The sequence below is a fragment of the Rhododendron vialii genome, chromosome 5a (assembly GCF_030253575.1).
Source record: "Rhododendron vialii isolate Sample 1 chromosome 5a, ASM3025357v1".
In the NCBI taxonomy this organism is placed as follows: domain Eukaryota; kingdom Viridiplantae; phylum Streptophyta; class Magnoliopsida; order Ericales; family Ericaceae; genus Rhododendron; species Rhododendron vialii.
The window spans coordinates 30621656-30644878 of record NC_080561.1 but is presented as its reverse complement, the minus strand read 5'-3'; the positions used below and the strand labels follow the sequence as shown (position 1 = coordinate 30644878).

General features: G+C 39.0%; 2 protein-coding genes across 3 annotated transcripts; one reads left to right on the top strand and one right to left on the bottom strand.

Moving 5' to 3' along the window:
• Window positions 1-2794: 2794 nt before the first annotated feature.
• LOC131325229 (serine/threonine-protein kinase EDR1) lies at window positions 2795-20645 on the top strand. Of its 2 annotated transcripts, none has more exons than XM_058357360.1 (13): window positions 2795-3348; window positions 5882-6304; window positions 7595-7698; window positions 9522-10570; window positions 11749-11789; window positions 14785-14853; window positions 15099-15199; window positions 16682-16760; window positions 16845-16943; window positions 17581-17649; window positions 17779-17828; window positions 18109-18285; window positions 19582-20645. In XM_058357360.1, exons 1-13 carry the CDS (start codon window positions 2974-2976, stop codon window positions 19679-19681), a joined length of 2736 nt encoding a protein of 911 aa, XP_058213343.1. In that variant the 5' UTR covers window positions 2795-2973; the 3' UTR covers window positions 19682-20645. The 2 variants fall into 2 exon arrangements, with proteins under 2 accessions (XP_058213343.1, XP_058213342.1); XM_058357359.1 differs by having other exon boundaries at window positions 2798-3348; window positions 20201-20645.
• A 795-nt stretch (window positions 20646-21440) lies between these two features.
• Window positions 21441-22121, bottom strand: LOC131325228 (uncharacterized). The gene has a single exon (XM_058357358.1). It carries the CDS (start codon window positions 22011-22013, stop codon window positions 21480-21482), a length of 534 nt encoding a protein of 177 aa, XP_058213341.1. The 5' UTR covers window positions 22014-22121; the 3' UTR covers window positions 21441-21479.
• Between the last annotated feature and the right edge of the window lie 1102 nt (window positions 22122-23223).

Genomic DNA, 23223 nt, shown 5'->3' with positions numbered 1-23223 from the left:
TTATACAAAATCTTAAAAATCATAATTTCTTTTATAAAATGTAAGATATAATTATATTTTTGAAAGATACGAATTTTAATAATTGGATAAACAAATTGGGACAGATGGAGTAATAGCTCGGGAAAAGTGGAGAGGTTTTTTCGTTGAGGTAGAATACCTTCTTGTTTGCCTAAGCTGCTGTGCCCTGTTTTAGAAATGTTAATTAGGTAAAATGGCTACAAATGCCTATTTGGCTATTCTTGTGTACATGCTTATACCTTGGTCCATTTTGCTCTGAATTTCGGCTTGTTTTGGCTAAAGAAGTTAGTAATTTTTTTTTTGTCTTTATTTTATTTTTTGCACGTGCTTGTTTTGCTTCAAAATTTTATCTTTTTGACATTTTTTTATTTTTAAAAAAAAATTATGAGTTTCGATCAAAAATATTTTATTTTTTCGATTCTTCTTGATGAGACAAATCAATAAATCACAAAAGTTTAACGCAAAATTAATAAATACGAAAAAAATTTAAATAAAAACAAAAAAATTAGTCATTTTGACTTATTGAGCCAAGACTGACGATGGATACTTTAATAAAATAGACGACGACAGCAACACTATTCTGTAACACTATTAAAAAATAATTCCCTCTTTATGTCTATTTATTGTAGAAGGTCCACCAAATTCGTTGCGGTGGCGCGTTTTCATCACTACTTTAACGTATGGAAGGGTCCAGGACATCACCGTAATTAAAATTCCGCGTCAATGTCAAAGACATCAATCAATTGGAGGAAGATTTGTATTTTTTTTTTTCATCCACAGGAAGATTTGTAATTTATTCTCATTTTTTGCACTTCGTAAGAGAATATAGGAGCGACTCATCTACTTTTTAGATATTTGGGTCTTCAAATTGCCTTTGATTCTCCAAATATGGAGACTTTACTTTCATTTTGGAGACAAAATCTCTAACAAGTTCGATTGATCCCTCCTAAATCTTCTCATAAAGTGTAAAAAATGAGAATAAATTACAAAATTTTCCTCCAATATTTCATATTCATTCTCCATTTTGGACTTTTAGAGTTGGGTTAGAAATGCTCTAATAAAAAATTGATAACCAAAAATTATCACATCAGCTTTTGATTATTCATTTAAGATATTGTTAAGGTTAACAATGTATATATCTACAATGGCAAAATCAAAGTTGGATAACCAAAATTTGTTAAATCATCTTTTTAAACTACAAAAAACTAAAAACTGTGAACAGTAGAAAATAGTTTTTTCTAAAAATAGTTTTGAAACTTATAAAAACTATTTACTAGAAATATATCTGAAACTTTTTTTTTGGAAAAAAACTATTTTTAAAAAATTGTTTTCTAAAAAAAATATGCAGGGTCTATCAAATTTTGTTATTGCCAAAAGGTTATTAGTTTTGATTATCTAAAGTTCAAAATTTGATTATTTCTAAGAAGGTTGTTAAGTTTGATTATAGCATTCTGAGCCATATTTTCGTACCAACATTGTTAACGTTAAAAACCTTTTACTTTTGATTATAGCATCGTGAATACCCTATGGTGTTTCTGGTAGGTAATAACTTAAGGATCACTTTGTTGTTGTTGAAAAAATGATAAGTTATTTCTACTAACCAATAAATTATTGAAAAATATCAAGTTATTTTCACTAATCAATAAGTTAGTTGAGAGAGAGAGTTGTTGAAAAATATCAATTTGTTTCCACTAGCTAATAAGTTGTAAATGTGATGCAAAACTTATTGCTTAGTGTGCATAACAAGCTAAAATGCCACAACTTATTAGCCAAAATTGTTGGTGGAAATATGGCCTATGTTTCATTAGGCTCAGTGTGACGGTATCCGAGACCATTTTTTATGGTACATGTTGTGACGGGGTTCATATAACTTGTGCGGATCTCAAGCCAATGTTTTGTGGAAAAGGAGCTTGTTCTATAAACTCACCATACTGTACGAGAAATAATGTGGAACTCTACGTGACAGCGTCAAGAAACCGGGGATGGGGTATTGGAGGTCCCTTTGGCCTAACTTCTTTGTGATTTGGGGACACCTTTTTTTTATTGTTTTCTCTTGAATTTTAGTATTAGAGATTTGAGTAAATTTTTTACACCACATAGTTTGGCTCGACGAGAAAAATTCAAAAAATATTAAAACGTAATTAGAAAATTTCATATAAGATGACAAAAAATCATAAGAATCAGTATATAAAAAAATGATTCTCTTAATTTTTTCCTCCGCCGCATATGATTTTTCTCAACTTTAGTCTGTATTTGTATACGTCTTTTATTTCTTTCGTTGAAATGAATAAGGAATGTAAATTTAATCTAAATTCAATAAAAAAAAAAAAAACCGTGTCAAAAAATCGCAAAAGAAGGGAGGCTGAATAATCCCTCCCTTAGAGCATCTCCAATCGATACAAAATAGAGGATGGATGTAACACATTGAGGGGAGATTTTGTAATTTATTCCACTTTTTCTTCACTTTTTCTACTTTTTGGGAGAATCTTTGAGGGACCCACCGTCCTTTTTAGAGTTTGGTCCTCCAAAAGTAAATTTGGTCCTCTAAAAATGGAGGACCAAAAGTAAATTTGGAGTACAAATTTCCTCCAAACTCTAAAAAGGACGGTGGGTCCCTCAAAAATTCTCCCAAAAAAGTACAAAAAGTGAAGAAAAAGTGGAATAAATTACAAAATCTTCCCTCAATGTGTTACATCCATCCTCTATTTTGTATGGATTGGAGATGCTCTTGCATGTTCAAAAATAACCCCTCCTTTCCTTCTCACCTTCCTCCGACCCCTCAAAAGTAGAAAGAGAATGAGAAGACCATATAGACACAAGAGTCTAGAGTGAGAAACAAACAAAGTGGTCACACGTATACATACATACATACATATAGAGACAAAACATATAAACAGAGACGAACAACACAGAGAAGAGAGAGAGGGAGAGAGAGAGAGAGACGCGGAGGGCACGATGAAGCACATTTTCAAGAAGCTTCACATAGGCAGCAACCACGACCCCACCCGATCCAACGACCCCTCTCCTCCCCTTCCTTCTGTTTCCCCCACCTGCGCCGCCGCTGCCGTCCAGTCTCCGGTCAGCCCTCCGCCCTCGACTTCTCCCCCCTCTTCCGCGGAAACCGCCGCGACGACGCCGGTATCGGCGGCGGTCAACAGGCAGCAGGACTACTACTCGTCGGAGGAGGAGTACCAGGTGCAGCTAGCCCTAGCCCTCAGCGTATCGGGCCCCGACTCGGACGGTAATAGTAATCGGGATAAGGATCAGATCCGAGTCGCCACGTGGCAGGGGCGGGACGCCGCCGCGGACTTGTTGTCGCGCCAGTACTGGGTCAGTTGGTTTAATTTGATTGGAATCTCAATTTTGACTGTAGTCTATTATAGTTATGTACTTTGTTTAGTGGTTTCGCTTCGTTAGTTTGATCGGGCGAAAGTTGTTATTGTTGTTAGATTAACGCCTTGGAATAGGGGTCAAACTTCCGACCTTCTTTCTGCTGGCACCTAAGTGCATGCCGCCCTGATGCCGTTATTTGTTTAATTTGATTGGAATCTGATTATTGATGTGAGATTTATTTCGTGGTTTCACTTCGTTTTTTTTATCGGGTGAAAGTCACTATTGTTAGAATAGTTAGATTAGTGCCTTGGAATTGGGGTTGGAACTACTGACCTTCTGCTGGTACCTAAGTGCATGCCGCCCCCGATGCCGTTCGTTGTGTAATTTGATTGAAATCTGATTATTGGCTGTGCTCTATTATAGTGCATCAACTTTTTTTAGTGGTTTCATTTCATTTTTTTATCGGTGAAAGTCAGTATGGGTAGAATTGTTAGATTAGCTAGTTGGAAACAGAGTCGACATCTGTCTCCTTTCTCCGGGCACCTAAGTGCATGCCGCCCCCAATGCCGTTAGTTGTTTGATTTGATTGGAATCTGATTAATGACTGTTCTCTATTATAGTGTGTGAACTTTATTTAGTGGTTTCAATAGGTTTTTGGTGGCTTATTCGGATTTAGATCGGGCAATTAACATATTTAAGTAGTCTATTATACCGGAGTATATGAGTTTATTTAAGGGAAAATGACGGCCCAGGACGTGTTTGGATAATTAATAACTACCAAGGACATTTTCAGCATTAACAAATGTTCTTAGCTTGTCCTTGGCGGGTATTAATTATCTAAACATGTCCTTGGCCGTCATTTTCCCTTTATTTAATGGTTTCACTTTGTTTTTTTATTTGCGAAAGTTAGTATTGTTAGAACAGTTAGATTAGCACATTGGAAGGGGGCCACCCTCGATGCCGTTAGTTGTGTAATTTGATTGGAAATCTGATTATTGACTGTCCTCTATTATAGTATGAGCTTTATTTAGTGGTTTCACTTCGTTTTTGGTGGTTAATTCGGATTTAGATCGGGCAATTAACATATTTTAGTAGTCTATTGTACTGGAGTATGTGAACTTATTTAGTGGCTTCACTTCGTTCTTATTTAGTGAAAGTTAGTATTGTTAGAATAGTTAGATTAGCGCCTTGGAACTTTGGAAAAGGAGTCCTCCTTTCTCCTGTCATCTAAGTGCATGTCACCCTTGATGCCATTAGTTGTTTAATTTGATTGGAATCTGATTATTGACTGTGCCCTATTATAGTATATAAACTTTATTTAGTGGTTAATTCGGATTTAGATGGGGCAATTAACGCATGTAAGTAGTGCAGATTAAATAGAGAAGTCTTGACTTTTCTTTGGTAAGTGGAGAAATTCGGTAACCTTAGGGATTAAGAAAGATCAGTCATGTCAAGAAATTGATCAAGGCAGGGAGTGCCAACCCCCAAGTCCCAAGTATATAGACTACTGATTAACTAACTCTTTATCGTATACAATGGTCTCTAGAAACCATCGAAATTTTGGCCAATCCCTCTCCCTCCAAAGTATTCACATCAAAGAAAGAGGAACCACTTGAGTTTACTTCTAATTGAGCAAAGTCGGCAGATACGCAAAAATGCAAAGTTTGGCGATTGAGATTAGCTGTTATGAACTTGAGTTAGTACTGTTCATTTACTCAGAAGTTGTTAATGGAGATCATAGATTATGAAAACAGCTTATTTAGTAACTGAACTTGGCTTCTCTATAAGCTTTCTCATGTCACCCATGTACTGACATTCCCTGAATAGTGGAATTCTTTGAGAAAAAGTCCTTATTGTGCTGCAATGAAACGTTCACTGTGCCTTACATGTGCTAAATCCAACTTCTCAGCCTTACATCAAACCCAGTTTCTACCTATTACAACAGGACGAGCTCCCTCTTGTAATCATTTTTAGTATTCAGCTTACAGTGGAATACCAAGCTCGTGGCCTAGAGTTTTCAGTATGTCAATTCCCATCCATAAGAAATAAGGATTTGTCTTCATCAAGAAATGCATATTGTGTTTCAACTCTATATTGTTCCAGTTTTTCCTAGAGCTTCATGTGCTTTCTGAGGTGTGTTGGTGGCAATGTTTCTGCTGCTACCGTAGAAGTTGGCATAGCAACTTCCCCTCAAAAGCAAGCAAATGCACATAACACTGCACCCGCAAGAAACAGAGTGCAGAGAAATTTAGGCTTGCTGATCGTTCTGATTTTAGCCTGAGTGATGTAAAATTTTAGTAGTTACTAGTGTAGGGATTTAAAGTAGAGATGTCGAACGTCCGGGAGAATGGAAAAATTACTTCTATTTTAGACATTGATTTCTAAATGGATTCAAGAAAAATGGTTTCGGAGTATGGGGGCCCAAGTGTCTTTGATGCTTTTCAGTGTTCATTGTAAGGGCAAGAATATAGTTTGCTGAATTTTCTGTGGCACTTATTTTTTCTTTTCCTTGTGGTGTTTGTCTCATCAGGATTACAGTGTCCTTGACTATGGGGAGAAAGTAGTTGATGGTTTCTATGATGTATATGGGCTCTCCACAGATCCAGCAATCCAAGGAAAAATGCCATCTCTCACAGACCTTGAAACAGACCCTGGTAGTTCAGGATTGGAAGTTATTGTAGTTAACCGAACAATAGACCCTTCCCTGGAGGAGTTGTTGCAGATAGCACACTGCATTGCATTAGACTGCTCAGCTGGTGAGGTTAGTATTCTGGTACAGAGGCTTGCTGAGCTTGTCACAGAACACATGGGTGGGCCGGTAAAGGATGCTAGTATCATGGTAGCAAGGTGGACAGAAAGAAGCACAGAGTTGAGAACATCTCTTCACACTACCGTTTTGCCTATTGGGTCCTTAAAGATTGGGTTGTCACGTCACCGCGCTTTACTTTTTAAGGTAAGCCGTATGATTGTCGCTTCACTGCTATTTCTTGGCGCTTGAGCTTATAAAGTGTATTGATCAATATACTGATTTTCAGAATTTAAACACAATGGGTACGTGCCATTTGGGAGCTTATGACATGAGTAATGTCTGCAAGCACATACATCCTTTATTCTTGGTGGTTTGGTGCAAACTTTAGTAGGATAAATATTTGCCTCTTGTTTCTACTTTTTTAATTAAATGATTTTTTTTCAATTCATAATGAGTCATCCTTGTTCTCGTATAGCAGTTGCCTCAACGGGAAGGAAGCTACTAGAGTTTCTCTCTCTCTCTCTCTCTCTCTCTATATATATATATATATATATATATATATATATATATATAGACACACACGCACACACACACTTCTGTTAGGGTTTTTCTAGAGGGGGTGGGGCTGCTGCCCCTTGCTCCACCTCCTCCTTAGCCAGCCACCCCCCTTCACCACACAGCCGGTCAAACCCATCCCTACCAGATCCCTCTCCTCTTGCCTCTACCTTTATCCCTTCACCTCCTCCTCTACCACCACCCCGTCTCCGATACCTACCCCCCCTCTCTCCGCCTCCCTTCTGCCACCGCCACCATCTCCTTCCCGCTGTCACTGCCTCCTCTCTGCTTCCCCCTGGTTCGGGTTTGTGCTAGATCTGGCCATATGATGAAGTTGGGTGGTTCGGCTCCCTCCAGTGAATAAGTTTCCAAATAAGGTGGTGGCGTTTTCCAGTGATTGCTCCAAGACCGGAGGGTTCTCTGCCGGTTGGTTTCCCCAATATGGTGTCTATACCGGTATGGTTTTCCCAGATTTGGTGAATGTGGTTGGTGGGCGAATAAGAGTATTAGTTTCTGTTTTGTTTGGTTTTTGTTTGTTTTTTGGTTTTTCACCGGCAGGTGCTGGTTTCATGTCCGTATTGCCGTCCAAATTTCATATGTGCTTTCTTGGGTTTGACCGTTTGAGCTGGGGGTCCGTTTGGGATTCTCTACGATTTGGACCTAGATTGGTTCTCATCTGGCATTCGTCGGTGTTGCTTCGGTAGGGGGTGCCTGTGTCGACGTCTTGGTAGTTTTGGTTCGTTCTTCTATCTTTTGATGAAATCTGTAATGCCTTCGGGCTTTGATATGAAATGAATTGATTCAAAAATCCTTGTTCTCGTATTGTAAGCAGTTTTCTCAGAGCTGTACACATGAGGGTTGGCTATTTGTAGCATTACATGATATGCATATGGGACTCTTGAAAGCAGTGTTTTTTCTCCTTAATTTTCTGTGATGCAGGTATTAGCTGACAATGTTGGATTACCTTGTAGACTGGTTAAAGGTAGTCATTACACAGGTGTTGAGGATGATGCTATCAACATCATAAAGTTGGCAAATGAAAGGTAAGGAGCTCGTTTCTTTGTGTTGGTTATATGTACATGCGGTGAGTTGTCTCCAATGAAGCACAGGTGCGGGTGCGGGTATACATTTAACAGCCTTCCATGGGTTATCTAAGAAAATAGAAAAGCCAAATATGTTAATGTCATCTCAAAGCAGCTAAATAGAAATTTACCTCAGCATTTAGGTTTTGGTTTGATAATTTTTTCTGCTACATTTTACACCACTGGTGGCATATTTTGTGTTTTAGTCATTATGCTTGTGAGTTAAAAGTTCTATGTTGGAGTTCAGTACAGAAGTTCTAAGGTAAAGCTATACTACATCTTATCGATTATGAAGTATGAGAAAGTGTCTCCAAATAAATAATGGCCATTAAGACTTGTTCTCTAAACCAAACCGAACCGAACCGAGCCTTAAGTCCCAATCAATTGGAGTTGGCTACATGAATCCTTTTTCTCCATTGAGCTCTGTCAAGGGCCACTTGTTCACTCAAACCCATTAGATTTAAGACTTGTTCTCTACAGAATCATAACTTGTTACCTTTGATTTTTTTTTTGAAACCTATAATATGGTTCATATGGTAAAAGGCCTGAGAGGCAGCAACACTACCATGGCCTTCTCCAGCCACCCGAAAATCGACACCCACCTAGTCGGATGCCTCTTCTAGATCTTTCCTGACCTTGCTTTTGTGCTAGCTGTGATCACCTTGAGCCCCTTGTATAGAAGTGAGGAAATTAGCTTTAGGCTTCGATGCTCTTAGAAATGGCTCAATTTAAGAAAGTCACCAGGTATTGGAAAACCTATGAACCACAAAGGCTAAGTGTCAGGCGAATGTTGGACACTTATGCTTGTCGTACCTAATACTATCTGGATACATGTCCAACACTCGATCAAAAGTGTCCTATTTTTTCTCAGCTTATATCCCATTTTGGACACTCTTGGGGCACTCTAAAACATGGTTTAAAAGATGCTCTGGATGCCCTAGCACACTCTCTAGATTCGCCTTGGGTGGCAGACAGAATATTGGGCTCTTGTCAAAGCCTAGGAAAGTCTTTTTTCTGTTACTGTTATAGTTCATTGTTTATTTATGGCAAAGTCACGTGTAAATGATGAAACATTTTTTGTTAGAAGACATTTGTGAATCTTGTAATGATAAATGTCAAGTGGTTTCAACAGAGCTCAATGGAGATCACGGATGCATGTAGCCCACCCCATTTGGCTTGGACTTAAGGCTAGGCTGGGCTTGGTTTGGTTTGTGTGGTGATAAATATGATTGAAGGCATATACTCCTACATTATTATAACTCTTATTAGAGCCCTATTTTCAATATTTTTTAATGATAAATGCAAATATACTTTTTTCAACGTGTCCCCAAGTGTCGGGTTGTCCAATTTAAATTTGTGAGTTTCGGCGTCCCCCTTGTGTCGCATGTCCGTGTTAGTGCTCATGGACCAAAAACCAAATGCATTTTGCATCCTTGTAACTTGGTGTAGCTCTGTCATTTTCACTGGATTAATTGAAGTACACATATATTTTTTTTGATAACTCGGTATCCAGCCCAATGGATTGATTATCCAGGGACCAATCACACAGTCCACTAGCGGGGCCTCATTTGAACTGAAACACAAATTGTTTCTCTGTTTTTTTGGTAGATAGCAATATAGCATAACTTAAGCTGTACGTATATGCTCAGAATTTACTTCGTGCACTTATATAATATGACATTATGACCATTCTTATCTCTTCATCTGTTTCGGCTGTTAGGTATATCTGTATGGAATCCCTCTCCATCAGCATTTCTGAATCTGATGTATTGTTTTGCTTTCAGTGAATGTTTGGTTGATCTCATGGGTGCCCCTGGGACACTTATACCAGCCGACGTACTGAGTATTAAGGATACATCATTCGGTTCGTATCCTCCAAACTTCAGCAAAATTCCAAGTCTTCAGACAACTAACGACTCTGGATTAGTTTACCCAATACTGGGTGAATTTGAAGGCAGCAGTCAAAGCTCTGGGGTTGAAAACAGTTTCCCATTGGGTAAAAGGTCAAGTTCAGAAATGACTGAAACTTTCCCTTCACTCCCAAGTGCCCAAAGCTCTGGGGTTGGTTCTTCTGGAACTAATAGAGCGAATCCTGCTAAACAGTTAGCAATTGGGCCTTCTCAGCGTAAAGGAGGTCGGGGGCCCAATGCAGCTGGTGATGTTTCGAGGATGAATGTTAACATAGTTCCTTATCCCCAGAGTAGCACAGAGGAGTCCAAAAATCTTTTTGCTGATCTCAATCCATTCCAGATTAAAGGATCTGGCAAGGCTACTGTACAGAACAATGTTGATTGGAATAGAAATGAGGAGTTTCGAAGGCCAAAGAATGACCTTTCCTCTGGTCGACCGCCTGTTCCATTGCTGTGGAAGAATCGACAGCCTTGCAATGAGGAACTCTTTCCAAGAAACAATTGTGATGCTAACGATTATAATATGCCATCAGCAGCTTCCACCAGCTCTTCTGCATCAGAGAAAGTCTACCCTGATGATCTCAAATTACAGAACAATCCATACCCTAATGGCGACACAAATTCTTCAATTAGTGGCAATTCAATGTTTCCACCAATTGAGAGTCAATTTAATAGGTCGTCTTTTGAGGACAATTTGGGTACTAATCGTAAGCAGGTATATCACACTGAACATGGAAAAAATGCCATTGGAGTTCAGGATCGTAGGAAGGGCCCACTCGGTTCCAATCTAAAGTTAAAGGACCCTGAAAGCCCAAGCTCATCAGTCAATTCTAGTGCTGTTCAAGCTGATCCATTTATGGATGATGTTGGGGAATGTGAAATTCCATGGGAAGATCTGGTAATGGGTGAAAGAATCGGACTAGGTAAATATCACTCGCAACTATTAATTTATGGATCTTGCATATGGTGTGTTTGAAAGTTGGTGGTTCCTCATACTCTAGTGTCTCTTCCAATGATTTGTGTTTGTTTAGTACTTGTAGAACTGATATAATGCTTTAATGCGAGGATGACCATCTTATTATACCAAATTATTTTCCGTCAGATGTGACATCCCAATTGGCAGCGACGCAAATGGGCTTGTAAAGAAAATGTCCTCTGCCGAGCAGAAAAAATAAAAAGGCCTTTCTTTTCTCATGACACCCAACTACTCTCTCTTTTTCTCCACGATCCACCGGCACCACAATTGAGCACCACCACTGAAAAATGACATTGAATGAGTGCATGAGCCTTTGATTGGGAAGGCAGGGAGAAAGGGGGAGGTGGGTGGTGATGCTAGGTGGCGGGATGGGAAGAGGTGGCAGTGATGGAGAGGGTTGGTGGTGGATTGTGGTGCTCGGTATTGATGGTGGAGGAGGGTGGGGGAGAGAATAGAGAGGAGTTGGGTGTTGAGAGAGGGGAAATATAAAAGAGATGCCATTGTTTTGGTGTGGCTCACTTGTTGACATGTCAATCCCGATTGGGATGCCCCATCAGAGGGTAGAATAATTTGGTGGAATAAAGAGGTCATCCTACCCTTATTGATGAAACTGTAAAGAATCATAATTATGTAGCCCTATGCCTTTAATGATTGACCCCGTAATAGCATACCCAAATGATTAGAAAGTCTATAGAAGCCATAGTGGAATATGGATTGTGTATGCTAGGAACTTGCGTATACTGTGCAAGTAAGAGTCACCCAAACTTTCCTTTGGGTCCCAGTTCCAATAAATCTGCATGCTTCATTATTCCAACTGCTGCTGAAGGAAAAGCTCTGGTTAAAAACTATGTCCGTGGTTGGAGACCTCTTTTTTCGAGAATAAAAATATATTGTTCCACTGACAGGCTCTTGTTTGCTTGCGGGTGTGTGGATTAACTAATGCAATAAATGAAAGTTGGTTCTCAATCTGGTTGCGCTGCATTTTATGACTCTTTTATTTTCAGTCTCCTAAGATGACCTATTTAATCAGCGTAAGATTGTTATCATAGGGAGGTTAGCATTCATGTATACTGCTTCAGTCTTTTATATGATGGTGAATCCTTACATCTTATGCTCCCCATGTAGGTTCGTATGGAGAGGTCTACCGTGCTGATTGGAATGGCACAGTGAGTATTGTTACCACTGCTACTGCTACTACTTATCAATCGTTATATTTTTGCTGTTAGTATTATTTGACTATTGTTGTTATATTCAGCTTAACCATATGCTGTTCTGTTAAGAGAACCGGAAGTGTTTGCTTGATTATTTTGCACTTTGTTTTGTCTTCATTTTTAAGTCTCAAAATTAAAGTAGTTCCTCAGGGTAGAAGAACTCAAATATATTTTTTGGAGTCTAAATACGAAGAGCACATGTTATACTCATTTGTGTTGAATTATCGTCATTGATCTCGACTAATCCTGAGTTACCAGAATTTCAACTGCCTAGAAAAAGCAAAGTAGCCTCCTGTTTTCAAATTACCCCCATTAGATAACAAGAGAGGTAATTTGGCCCATGGTTCTGATTGTCCATTGTTTGGAAAAGTAAAATGTCTACACTTTATCCTGCTGTATGTATGCAACTGAGTATGCAACTGAATGGTATAAATACTTGATCTGTTATGGCACATTCATCCTAGTTCTCCCATTCTGGTACGAATTCATTAGTTTTGAATTATCTTATGGGTATTTCAATTTGATCAATCAATGTTGGGGCCAGTTCTTATTTCTACTTGAGTGTTTTGTTAAGTAACATCAAAATATTTGTGATAGATCTTATTCTGAGTAGCAGTGACGTAGTTCTTTGATGGGAATTATGTGTTTCTAGAGGTCGTTCTTGCAGGCTGTTAAGGAATAGAATTTAGTATCAGTCTATTCAGTCTAGTTGTGGTGGACTGTGACTATTGATTATTTATGAATTTATTATAATTGGCAGAGAGCATTATATAATGCTTGTTCGATCTCCAGCATTCTAGTCCATGATTTTCTTGTGAAATCTTGCATCATTCCATAACGGTCATGACTGCCCCTTTTGGGAGTAATTGTAGTTTGACAATGCTACAGTTTTGGGGGCAATGTTGACAGCTGTAGAACCTTGTACAATAGTGATTCTTTTTATGGATCATGTTTACTCAGAACTTTACAATTTTTGATTATGTAGCCATTTGCTGACATAGGTTTACCACTAGTTTTTGTCATAATTGCTGCATCACAACATTTCTGTCTTTTGCAAGGGGTACGAACACCCCAAATATAAATGAGATGTAAATGATCCAGTGCCATTCGCTAAATGTCCCCTGTTCTCTATAATGAAAAGCATGCGTAACAAGTGACACATGTCACGTGAATACTACTTTTCCCTGAAAATCAGGACACTGACACTTTGGGGCACATCAAATTTCATATATACATGTACCAACTTATTTTTACAGTTTATGATTTAAAAATGTACGCATAGAGATTAGATTATCAGGATATTGGATGACAAAGCCAAGAAATGAATATTCAAGAACTAAGCTTCCATGAATTTTTGTTGATCATTCCACAGCCGACCATTTTACGGATGAAATCTGAAGATTGCCCATTAGACTGACACTAGCGCCATTCGATGGCATCAAATGGACATCTATTTGAAAAATTCTGATTTTCCCCCCAAGTGGTAGAAATTTGAAAAAGAGTATGTAGAAAAACATTAAGCATAGGATAAGAACAGTTAATTCTGATTTTTGTTGATTTTTGTAGCAATATCAACTCTCTCTCCCTCTCTCTCTCGGGGCGGTTCCGGGGATCCTTAAACAAACCTCTTAAAAAACCCCCCAAGTTCCTGATCGAGTTTTGATGATTCGAGCCGCTCAATGTAATCAGAACGTGATTTTAAGGGTACCAGCGAGAAATCAGCAAAAAAAATGAACGGAAAGGACTTCATCCGAACAGTTTTTTATTGAACTTTATTGAACGGTTCAATAAAAAACTGCTCAAATCAAGCCCTTCCCGGTTATTTGTTTTGGCAATTCCTCGTGGGCACCTTTTAAATCACATTCTGAACACATTGAACGGCTCGGATCATCAAAATTTGATCGGGAACTATGAGATTAAAATTTGGGGGGTTTTTTTAAGGGTCCCTGGAACCGCCCCGATCTATATATATATAGTCCGTCTCCCGTAGGATCACCTCATTTTAATAAAATGCGGACTTCCCATTTCCCGACCGAATTTCGATGATCCAAGTCGCTCTATGTGTTCAGAACGTGATTTTAAAGGTACTCGTGAGTAGGGCTGCAAACGATCCGAGCCGCTCGCGAGCGGCTCGGAGCTCGGCTCGATAACGGCTCGGCTCGGCTCGGTTCAAGACAAAAACGAGCCGAGCTCGAGCTCGAGTCCTGGGCTCGTTTCATAAACGAGCCGAGCTCGAGCTAGTCGAAACTCGGCTCGAATTGGCTCGCGAGCTCGATTATATAATAGATTTATATATATTTTTATATATATATATATATTTTTACATATTTATATTTATTTATATATATATTTATATATATTTGTTTCATAAACGAGCCGAACGAGCCGAGCTCGAGCTCCGTAAATACCTATCGAGCCGAGCTCGAGCTCGAGTTCTGCAGCTCGTCACGAGCTCGAGCCGAGCTCGAGCCAACTAAATTTTTGCCGAGCCGAGCTCGAACACTCTAAAACTCGGCTCGGCTCGGCTCGTTTGCAGCCCTACTCGTGAGAAATCAGCAAAAAAAAAAGAAGACTGGGAAGGGCTTCATCTGAGCAGTTTTTGTTTATTTTTTATCGAACGGTTCAAATAAAAACTGCTCGGATGAAGCTCTTCTGGCGAGTACCCTTAAAATCACGTTCTGAACACATTCAGCGGCTCGGATCATCGAAATTCGATCGGAAAATGGAGAAATGAGGAGGTCCGCAATTTAACTAAAATGAGAACCCCCGCATGGGAGACTGACTGATATGTGTATGTGTGTGTGTATATATATCCATATATACATCACCATATTTATTTGGCAAAGGCTTTGTCCCATAAGTTAATTCTTTTGCTAGCTGTATAATGCTTGCCACAAAAGCAAAATTCAGTAGTTTCTAATTCTCAGGAAACTGGATGTTATTGACACAGGAGGTGGCTGTGAAGAAGTTCCTAGACCAGGATTTCTCAGGTGCTGCTTTGGCTGAATTTAGAAGAGAAGTAAGTAATTGCCAGTGCTTTGAATATCAGTTATCAATTAACTGCTTAGAAAGCCACAACATGTTAGTGTCTATCACTTGGAGAGTTAGGGAACTGTGGAGAATGAAAATTTCCCTGTTCTGCTTCATATTGTGTATTTGTGTGCAAGTTAAACAGACTGAGTGAATGTTTCTTTGCACTGAGGCTTTTCTTTTTTTAACCCGGGGCCAAATGATTGACCAAGCACCATTGTTTCTGCATGTCAGGTGCGCATAATGCGTAGATTGCGTCATCCAAATGTTGTTCTTTTCATGGGTGCTGTCACTCGACCTCCAAACCTCTCTATCGTTACAGAGTTTCTCCCCAGGTATAATGGTTGGCTTACATACAGATATGTATTGTCTTGGTGAAGTCTCTTTGAAATGAAGCATTATTAGTTCTGTCATTTAAGGGAATTTCATATTCTTCACTTCTAGCTATGGAGGGCGTTGTTGCTATGTAGAGCAAATCTTTGGTTATTTCGTCTTTGTGTTGTCTACAGTGGACTGCTTGTCCTCCTTTTTCTTTCCTTTTATTGTAACTTATAAAAACTCAGTCCAGTTCTTCTCCAATATTTATGCGGACTTTTGTACATGTATTTGGTGCTTGCCCTTTCTTTTGTTCTTTTTTGCTGGTAGTTGTCCTTTCTTATGAGTACTATTTGGTGTCATGACCTCATGATATCAAGATAATTCATGATGATAATCTTCACAATGTAGCTTCCAAAATGGCATGTTAGATCGTAGAGATATCTTGACTCAAGTCTACCTTTCTTCATGAAGATCAAGTGATTATGCATTTGCTCTAAATGATTTCTTGAATGGATCTTTAAATTGTGAGATTGAGGATTCTGTCGTGATCAGCCTATATGGTGTTAAAGGTTATGACTAATCATCATCCAGTGAGTGAGCGACTGATGAGACTATGAATACACTGTACACTCTGCAACCCTGTATCACTGTGTTCCGATCACTGGGGTTGCCCACCAATCACTATTGCACTTTTTCCCTTAGTTGCAGGGAGCTTCCAAAGTGCTCCCGAGATGGGAGCTCAAATTGGCGCTCCCAAGTAAGGAGCACACTTCCGTCTCGCACACATCGAGACGGGAGCGCGGTCCTATATAGGGACTTAGTAGTAGGGAGCTCCTAAAGTGGTGCCGCTCCCACCTTGGGAGCTCACTTCTGCGCTCTCAACTAAGGAGCTTGATAGGGGTCCGCTCCCATCGAGATGGGAGCTCGCTCCATACGAAGATGGGAGCTTTTGTATGATCTTCGTATAGAAAAATGGAGATTTATCACTTGCCTTTATTAATTGGTCTCTGAAAAGAAAACCATATATTGCAACACTAACCCATTTCTTACGCTTATGATCGACTTGGCCCATATTTTTACTTCCTAAACTGATTGTACTTTTAAAGTGAATACTCTATGCTACATTGTTTTCATATTTTACGTATACACTCCTTCCGCACTCCCAACCTTGGGAGCTTCTATATTCTTCCACACTAATCTCAAGGAAGAAGAAAAAGAGAAGATGTAAGAGAGATTTAGGACTCTAGTCTCGTATTTGACTTTTTTATGTGTTTAGTCCATAAATTTGATATAAAACCTCTATTGGGCTGTCTTTTTTCACTCATGCTTATACATAATAAATACTTATATACACTTTTGACGCTTTTGGCGCTCCCAACGTAGGATCTTCTATTTTCTCCCGCTCCCACTCTGTGCAACTAAGCTTTTTCCTACTTTTCTTCTTTATGTTTCAACTAGTGTGAGATGATTCACGTATCATTTTATTTTTGGATATTCAGAGGAAGCTTATACCGGATTATTCATCGTCCTAATTGTCAGATTGATGAGAAGCGTAGAATTAGAATGGCTCTCGATGTGGTATGACGCAATTAACTGAACAATTTTCTTGAAATATTGATATTCTTTGAGTTGGTAAGTAATTGTGATAGCCCTATTCTACAGGCAAAGGGTATGAATTGCTTGCATACGAGCATACCAACAATTGTTCACCGGGATTTGAAGTCTCCAAATCTGTTGGTTGACAATAATTGGAATGTCAAGGTACTGTTCTTCCAAGTTTTGGCATTTGCTTGCCTGGTTAGAGTATTCACTGCCTTAAACTCAACCTAGAAGTTGGCTTGTTAATACTTGGAAACAATCTTGTTTAAGCTGGTTTATGGGATGGCTTAAGTGTTGATGGAGTAGATTTTTTGGTTTCCTGCTGAGACATGCGGTGGATGTCAAGATAAAAATGTTACTCCCTCTGTCCCAATTTGTTGTGCCTATATTGACTTTTCCTAAATTTAAGAGAACATCATAATTACATCGACTTGTGGTCAATTTTACCATTTTACTCCTTTTGACAGAAAAGTAAAATTTAAAAAAAAAAAAAAAACCCAAATAATGGTATTGGAGTCAAATCCAAAATTAGTAGTCTAGTCTTGTCATGTCAAGTTTAACATTTGAATTTGGGAGGGAGAAAATGGGGGGTAAAATTGTAATATGGATATCCAAAAATGGAAAGTTTTGAAACAAGCACATCATTTTGGGACATCCTCACATCCCAAAAAGGAACAAGGGCATAACAAAGTGGGACGGAGGGAGTATAAGATAAACAAAAAATTATGACATGTACAAGTGGGTGGTTGTGTGGCTCATATTTCTAAGGATGGCGTATTGTTACTTTTTAACTTTGCAGGTAGGTGATTTTGGGTTGTCACGCTTGAAGCATAATACGTTTTTGTCCTCCAAATCAACAGCTGGAACAGTAAGAATCTCGAATCTGCATTTAACCATCATTTCTAAGATGCAAAGCCCACAAGTCTGCTTCATATAGTTGCATGCCTTTTTTCCCTCTGTTTCTGATGAAGTGCTCTGTGCCTCTATGTTTCCTTAGCCCGAGTGGATGGCCCCAGAAGTTCTCCGAAACGAGCCTTCAAATGAGAAGTGAGTTAAAAATTCTTCATTATAATGATGAAAATTAACACCAACTTTCTGTTTTGCATTCATATTTTTTCACTGTCTTTCATTGTGCTTTGGGTGTTCTGATGCCAATTGCTTTGTCATATGCTCATAGCATAATTACGTTTTGCTTGACTGCTCAGCCTTCCATGTTTACGGCCAAGTTTTTTTTTTTCCTTTGTTGCTTTATAAAATAATTCTGATGCTGTCTCCTGTACTTTAAGTTAGTTTTGGAAACTTAGTTTCTCTCATGATTGTTCTGCAGGTGCGATGTATATAGCTTTGGTATCATTCTATGGGAGCTTGCAACGTTGAGATTGCCTTGGAGTGGGATGAACCCAATGCAAGTTGTTGGTGCTGTAGGTTTCCAAAATCGCCGGCTTGACATCCCCAAGGAAGTTGATCCCTTGGTCGCTAGGATTATTTGGGAGTGCTGGCAAACGTAAGTATCAATATTATGGGCATTTATTTATTTTGGCTTATCTACTTCTTCGGTCCCTATAGATATGTTCAGGTTTCAGTTTAGTCCTCGAAATTAATTTGTTTTAATTGCATCCTTGATGTTTCAATTCTGTTGCACTCTAGTATTGCCATCAACTCCTTGACGGGTTTCAAGTATGTGGCAGACAGATGACGTGGAGCCTATGTGGATAGCCACCCTCATTATTCTCTCATCATTCTCTCACATGACCCTCTAGCTCACTCCTCCATAATTATCTAATATTTTGATCCATATAAAAGATAATCAGTTTCATTTTCGTCCTTTCAAATCTACCTGTCAAATTTATCCTCTAACTCATAATTAGCTCACTACCTCCACACCTGGCCCTCATCCTCTTCTCCACCTCCTCCAAATGGTAAACCCACCACACCCACTACCCTTCCTTTTTATTCTTCAACTTTCTCTTTCTCTTCAACTCTCTCTTTCTCCCCCATAGATCACAGCCCACCCAAAGCTAAAACCTCCAACATAAGATCTATCTTCATCAACATGTTTGACATTTCGAGCTTGGGCGACTCGTTTTTGGGTTCGATGCCGAAATTGTACTCAAAGGAAGGGCTTTCTTCAATATCTGCTTGGTCATCTACTGTGTTGGATGATTCACCTTCTTCCACACTATCAGGTCACCAGAAAAATACACCCGAACCACGTGTGAAGCGTTGTCCCGCAAAATACACTGAAAATCAAAGACACAAATGCCCTGACATGGAAAACTATCTCAAATGTAAATTGCTGAACAACAAAAGAAGTCCAAAATGCAAATGCACGACAAAGCAAATGAATTGGAACATCACAGAACATGTATGAGTATTGAATTAAAAATTAGGATTATGTTTTTAGCTTAATATGTACCTTTTTGTTTCCCTAGCCTGATAATGCTTCAACTGATTCATGAAGATTCAAAACCCTTGAGACCAAAAATAAAAATCAACCTTCAACTGTCAAGCTTGGAGTTCCATTATAAGTGTGGGTATTTCCTTCTAGAGTAAATTAGGGAGCTTGTTCCTAGCGCAATATATATTCGGATTATAAAGAGAGATGTCTGATTCATGTTGAAGACATCACCTAATTCCACTAATTAGTTGATGGCAAAAATGATATTCATATATCATTCTTTAACGAGGATCAAATTTGTATCATTAGAAATACAAGGATGTAATTTGCTGAAACTGGGGAACTAACACAACTTTGTGTGAGGATGAGTGTGAATAATGAGGGCGTGTTGGCACCATGCAGATTCCGCATAATCTCCGTCTTCCACGTACTTAATTACCATCAAGGAGTTGACAGCAAGGATAACATTGGATTGGAATTGATGAATCAAGGATGCAATTGAAACATCAGAGGACGAAATTGAAACCTGAACATATTTACAGGATCAAAATATTAGATAAGCTTCTAATCTTTTTCTTTCTTTTTGTTTCGTTTTTGGCTTAGTATTACTTTGGCCCTTAAACTTGAATTGACATTTGACACCAATTTTGTCCTACAATTGGATTCCGTCATGTCTACTCGGTGACTGTTGTCCAATTCTGATGGGAAATACCATGTCCCACTGAAAATCTTCCGACTTTGGCCCTTCAAGTAATATATAGGTTTTCTCTTCGGCCCTCAAATATATTGCTCACTATGGCCCTTTGGGTTGGTGCCATGTGGCATATCTGTCAGTAATGACGTGAAGGACTTTATCACTTTGGCCACATTTACCAAAAATTTTCCATTAGTTGAAGGACCAAATCAAAAACTTTCCAGTTTAAGGACCAGATTGAATACTATACTTGTTGTGATGTGCAATGTACAACATAATCTTTTGGTATGAGCCTATGATGATATCTTTTATTCCAATGATGTCCAGAGATCCGAACTTGCGGCCTTCATTTGCACAGCTCGCGGTGGCTCTAAAGCCATTGCAGCGTCTTGCCATACCTTCACAGTTTGAACAACAAAGTTCACCCCTTCCGCAAGAGATCTCGGTGAATACTACTCCTTGAGATGTGTAACAGTTCCAAAGTGTGAATAAGGTGACAATTTGTTTGCCTTAGGTGAGTTCAGTATGTGAACTCTTTGCGCGGGGTAAAGAAAGCTTTCGGAGTTATATTATTGGCAAATTAAATGAAGCCAGTGGTATTGCTATTGCTGCCCGAAGACTGTGCAGCCTGTTTTGTATAGTGCAGTTACATAGTTTTGATACTGAAGATGACAATTTCATATGGATTTGTAAATACCTTTCTTGAAATAGATTGTTAAAGCTGGTAGAAAAGAAATAGTACATAACATCAAGGTATCCATCTTTGCAGAAATCTTTGTAATTTTGCAGAAATGAATTCACGCAGCTAAATGGGGTAAGTGATCTAAATGGGGGACCTTGCGTAGATAAGGGGGAGAGGCCTATTTTTTGTTTTTTTTTTCCCCTATGTTTTTCTTTTTTGGAAATGAAAGAGGTATTAAAATTTCAATGCGCTCATCGTTTTATCTTGCTTTCATTTTTGTGCACAGACAGTTACTAGAAATTTGAAATGTTTCTCTTTCGTTTTATCTTCTTAGACTGGCCCATCTTGACGGCCTCTTCAAAGTTCCAATGCCTCTCTCTCTTCTGGCAATCTCTCTCTTCCGGTGATCCTTCACCTCGCCTGGAATCACATGCATCAGTGAGGAAATCCAAAGCTCCATGGCATGCCCATCCCATGAAGTGGTCTGAGAGTGATCTTTTTTGAGAATTTTTCATGGTCTTCCTCTTAAGAATAAACTGGCAGATCTAACAAGCTAAGAACCATATTGTAGTTTAACACTCGCATGCGCATACACATACACACTAACAAAAGCAATATGTAGCATCAGCCTTGTCCTTCCAAGCCTTAAACGTGCCAACTACAAACACAGATGTGATAACAAACCTACAAGACTCCCAACTCATACAAACGGACTTGTACGCCTTATAAGACTCGAGTACAACCTATACCACTGCTACCACAACATATCATGGGACAATACCTTCCTTGATGAAGGTGACGGAATACCATACATGCACTTTCATTTTACGCCTCCCTCCCTCCCCCCACCCACCCCCCCCCCCAAAAAAAAAAAAAAAAAAAAAAAAAGAGGAAATAAAAAGAAGAAGAGGTATTTTATATGCATCATAAATCTGCAGGAGGAATAGCATCGGTAGATAGAAAGCTGTAGACAAACAAATCCTTGAGATTGCCCTTAACATAGGTGTACTTCCTCAGATGACCCTCCTTGAGAAACCCAACTTTTTCCAACACCCTCTGGGAGCCCTTATTCTCTACGTCAGCAAAAGCTTGCAACCTTACTATATCAGGAAACTCCTCAAACACCTGAGGGAGTGCCATCTTCACCGCCTTGGTGGTGATCCCCTGCCCCCAGTAGTCCACAGACAGGCCGTACCCAATCATCGCCGAGCACCGATCGTCGCCCGATCCGGGGAAGACCGATATGTATCCGATCGAACGGTCATCGATGCATATCGACCGTCGCCAAGGGTGGGGGATGCATACCTCCTTAATGAAGGTCAAAGCTTCTTCTTTGGAGGTGATTGTTTTCCATCGGGTCGATCGAGTCACCCGATCGTCACCTGCCCATAATACGAAATCCTCAACGTCCGTTGTTTTAAATGGGCGGAGAGTGATGGTGGATGACGGTGAATTCATCGTTGGTTTTGGAGGAATTGGTGGTGGGTATTGTAACCAAGGTGACTGATTGATTGTGTTGTTCAAATTAAATAGCACAAAAGTCGTTTAATTCCGTAGACTTAACCATTGTTTATTATCCACTTGGTAATTGTTTAAGGAAAAGTTCAAGCGACTATGAGCAATGATACGCACCTTTAAAACACAAGTACTTTATCCGTTTCTAAATAAGTGTCCGGCGCGTAAATTGAAGCCTTACAAAAGATGTATATTTTTCGTTAAAAAATTTAATTTTTTTCACAATCTAATAGAATTCATTGCTATCTATTCATTTGTGAAAAAAAATTAATTTTTTTAACAAAATAAATGCATCTTTTTAAAGGCCGAGGTTTGCGCGTCGGACAATTATTTAGGGACGAAGGGAGTAAGATTTAGGGACACAACTGTGTTCGGAGGCGTTTGATTCACATGGTTCATTCCAGACACAGTTGTGTCCGGAGTTGTGTTTTAAAGATGTGTGCGTAGACTTTTCGCCTAATTACAATGTCGAATCCTTTCTTTTCAATATTTCAATTTTGCCCCAAATTTATTTCATCAGCCTTTTTATAACAACACGACTACCGCACCATGTTTTTCACTGCAGCAACAAACTACCGCACCATGTTTTTCAGCATGTTTCTTCTCAATGACGAGTTTTTTCATTCTAGTAACAGATCGTGGACCATTGCTCAAAAAAAAAATTCCAGGAGTTTTTGCTTGCATATTACGAATTCATATGCCTCATCATAAGATTCAAAGTCTATACCAAACGCAGGATTTGTATATACCGGGAGCCCAAACCGCGTATATTTTATGCTGAGATAACAAAAAGTATATTACATTAATATATTTTGGTACTTTTTTTGATCGGCAATACATTTTGGTACTTGCTTGGTCTGAAAAAGAGAAGAAATTGTGTATATACACATAGCCGCCATTTAATTTATTGGCTTAGAATTAAGAGGGAGGAAAGGAAGGGTGGGAAATCCACACATATATGGATATTTTAAGATTTTTTTTCCACCCAAGAGACTTGCAGGGGCCAACCGCATATAATTTTTCAACTTAACCTGAAAAACTAGTACAATTAATGAGAATACGTGAAGTTGTGCACTTTAACACGATATAAATGGGGAGTCTATCTATGAGGCCAACCCTTCGATGAATAGTAACTACTTGAAATTTTGATTCT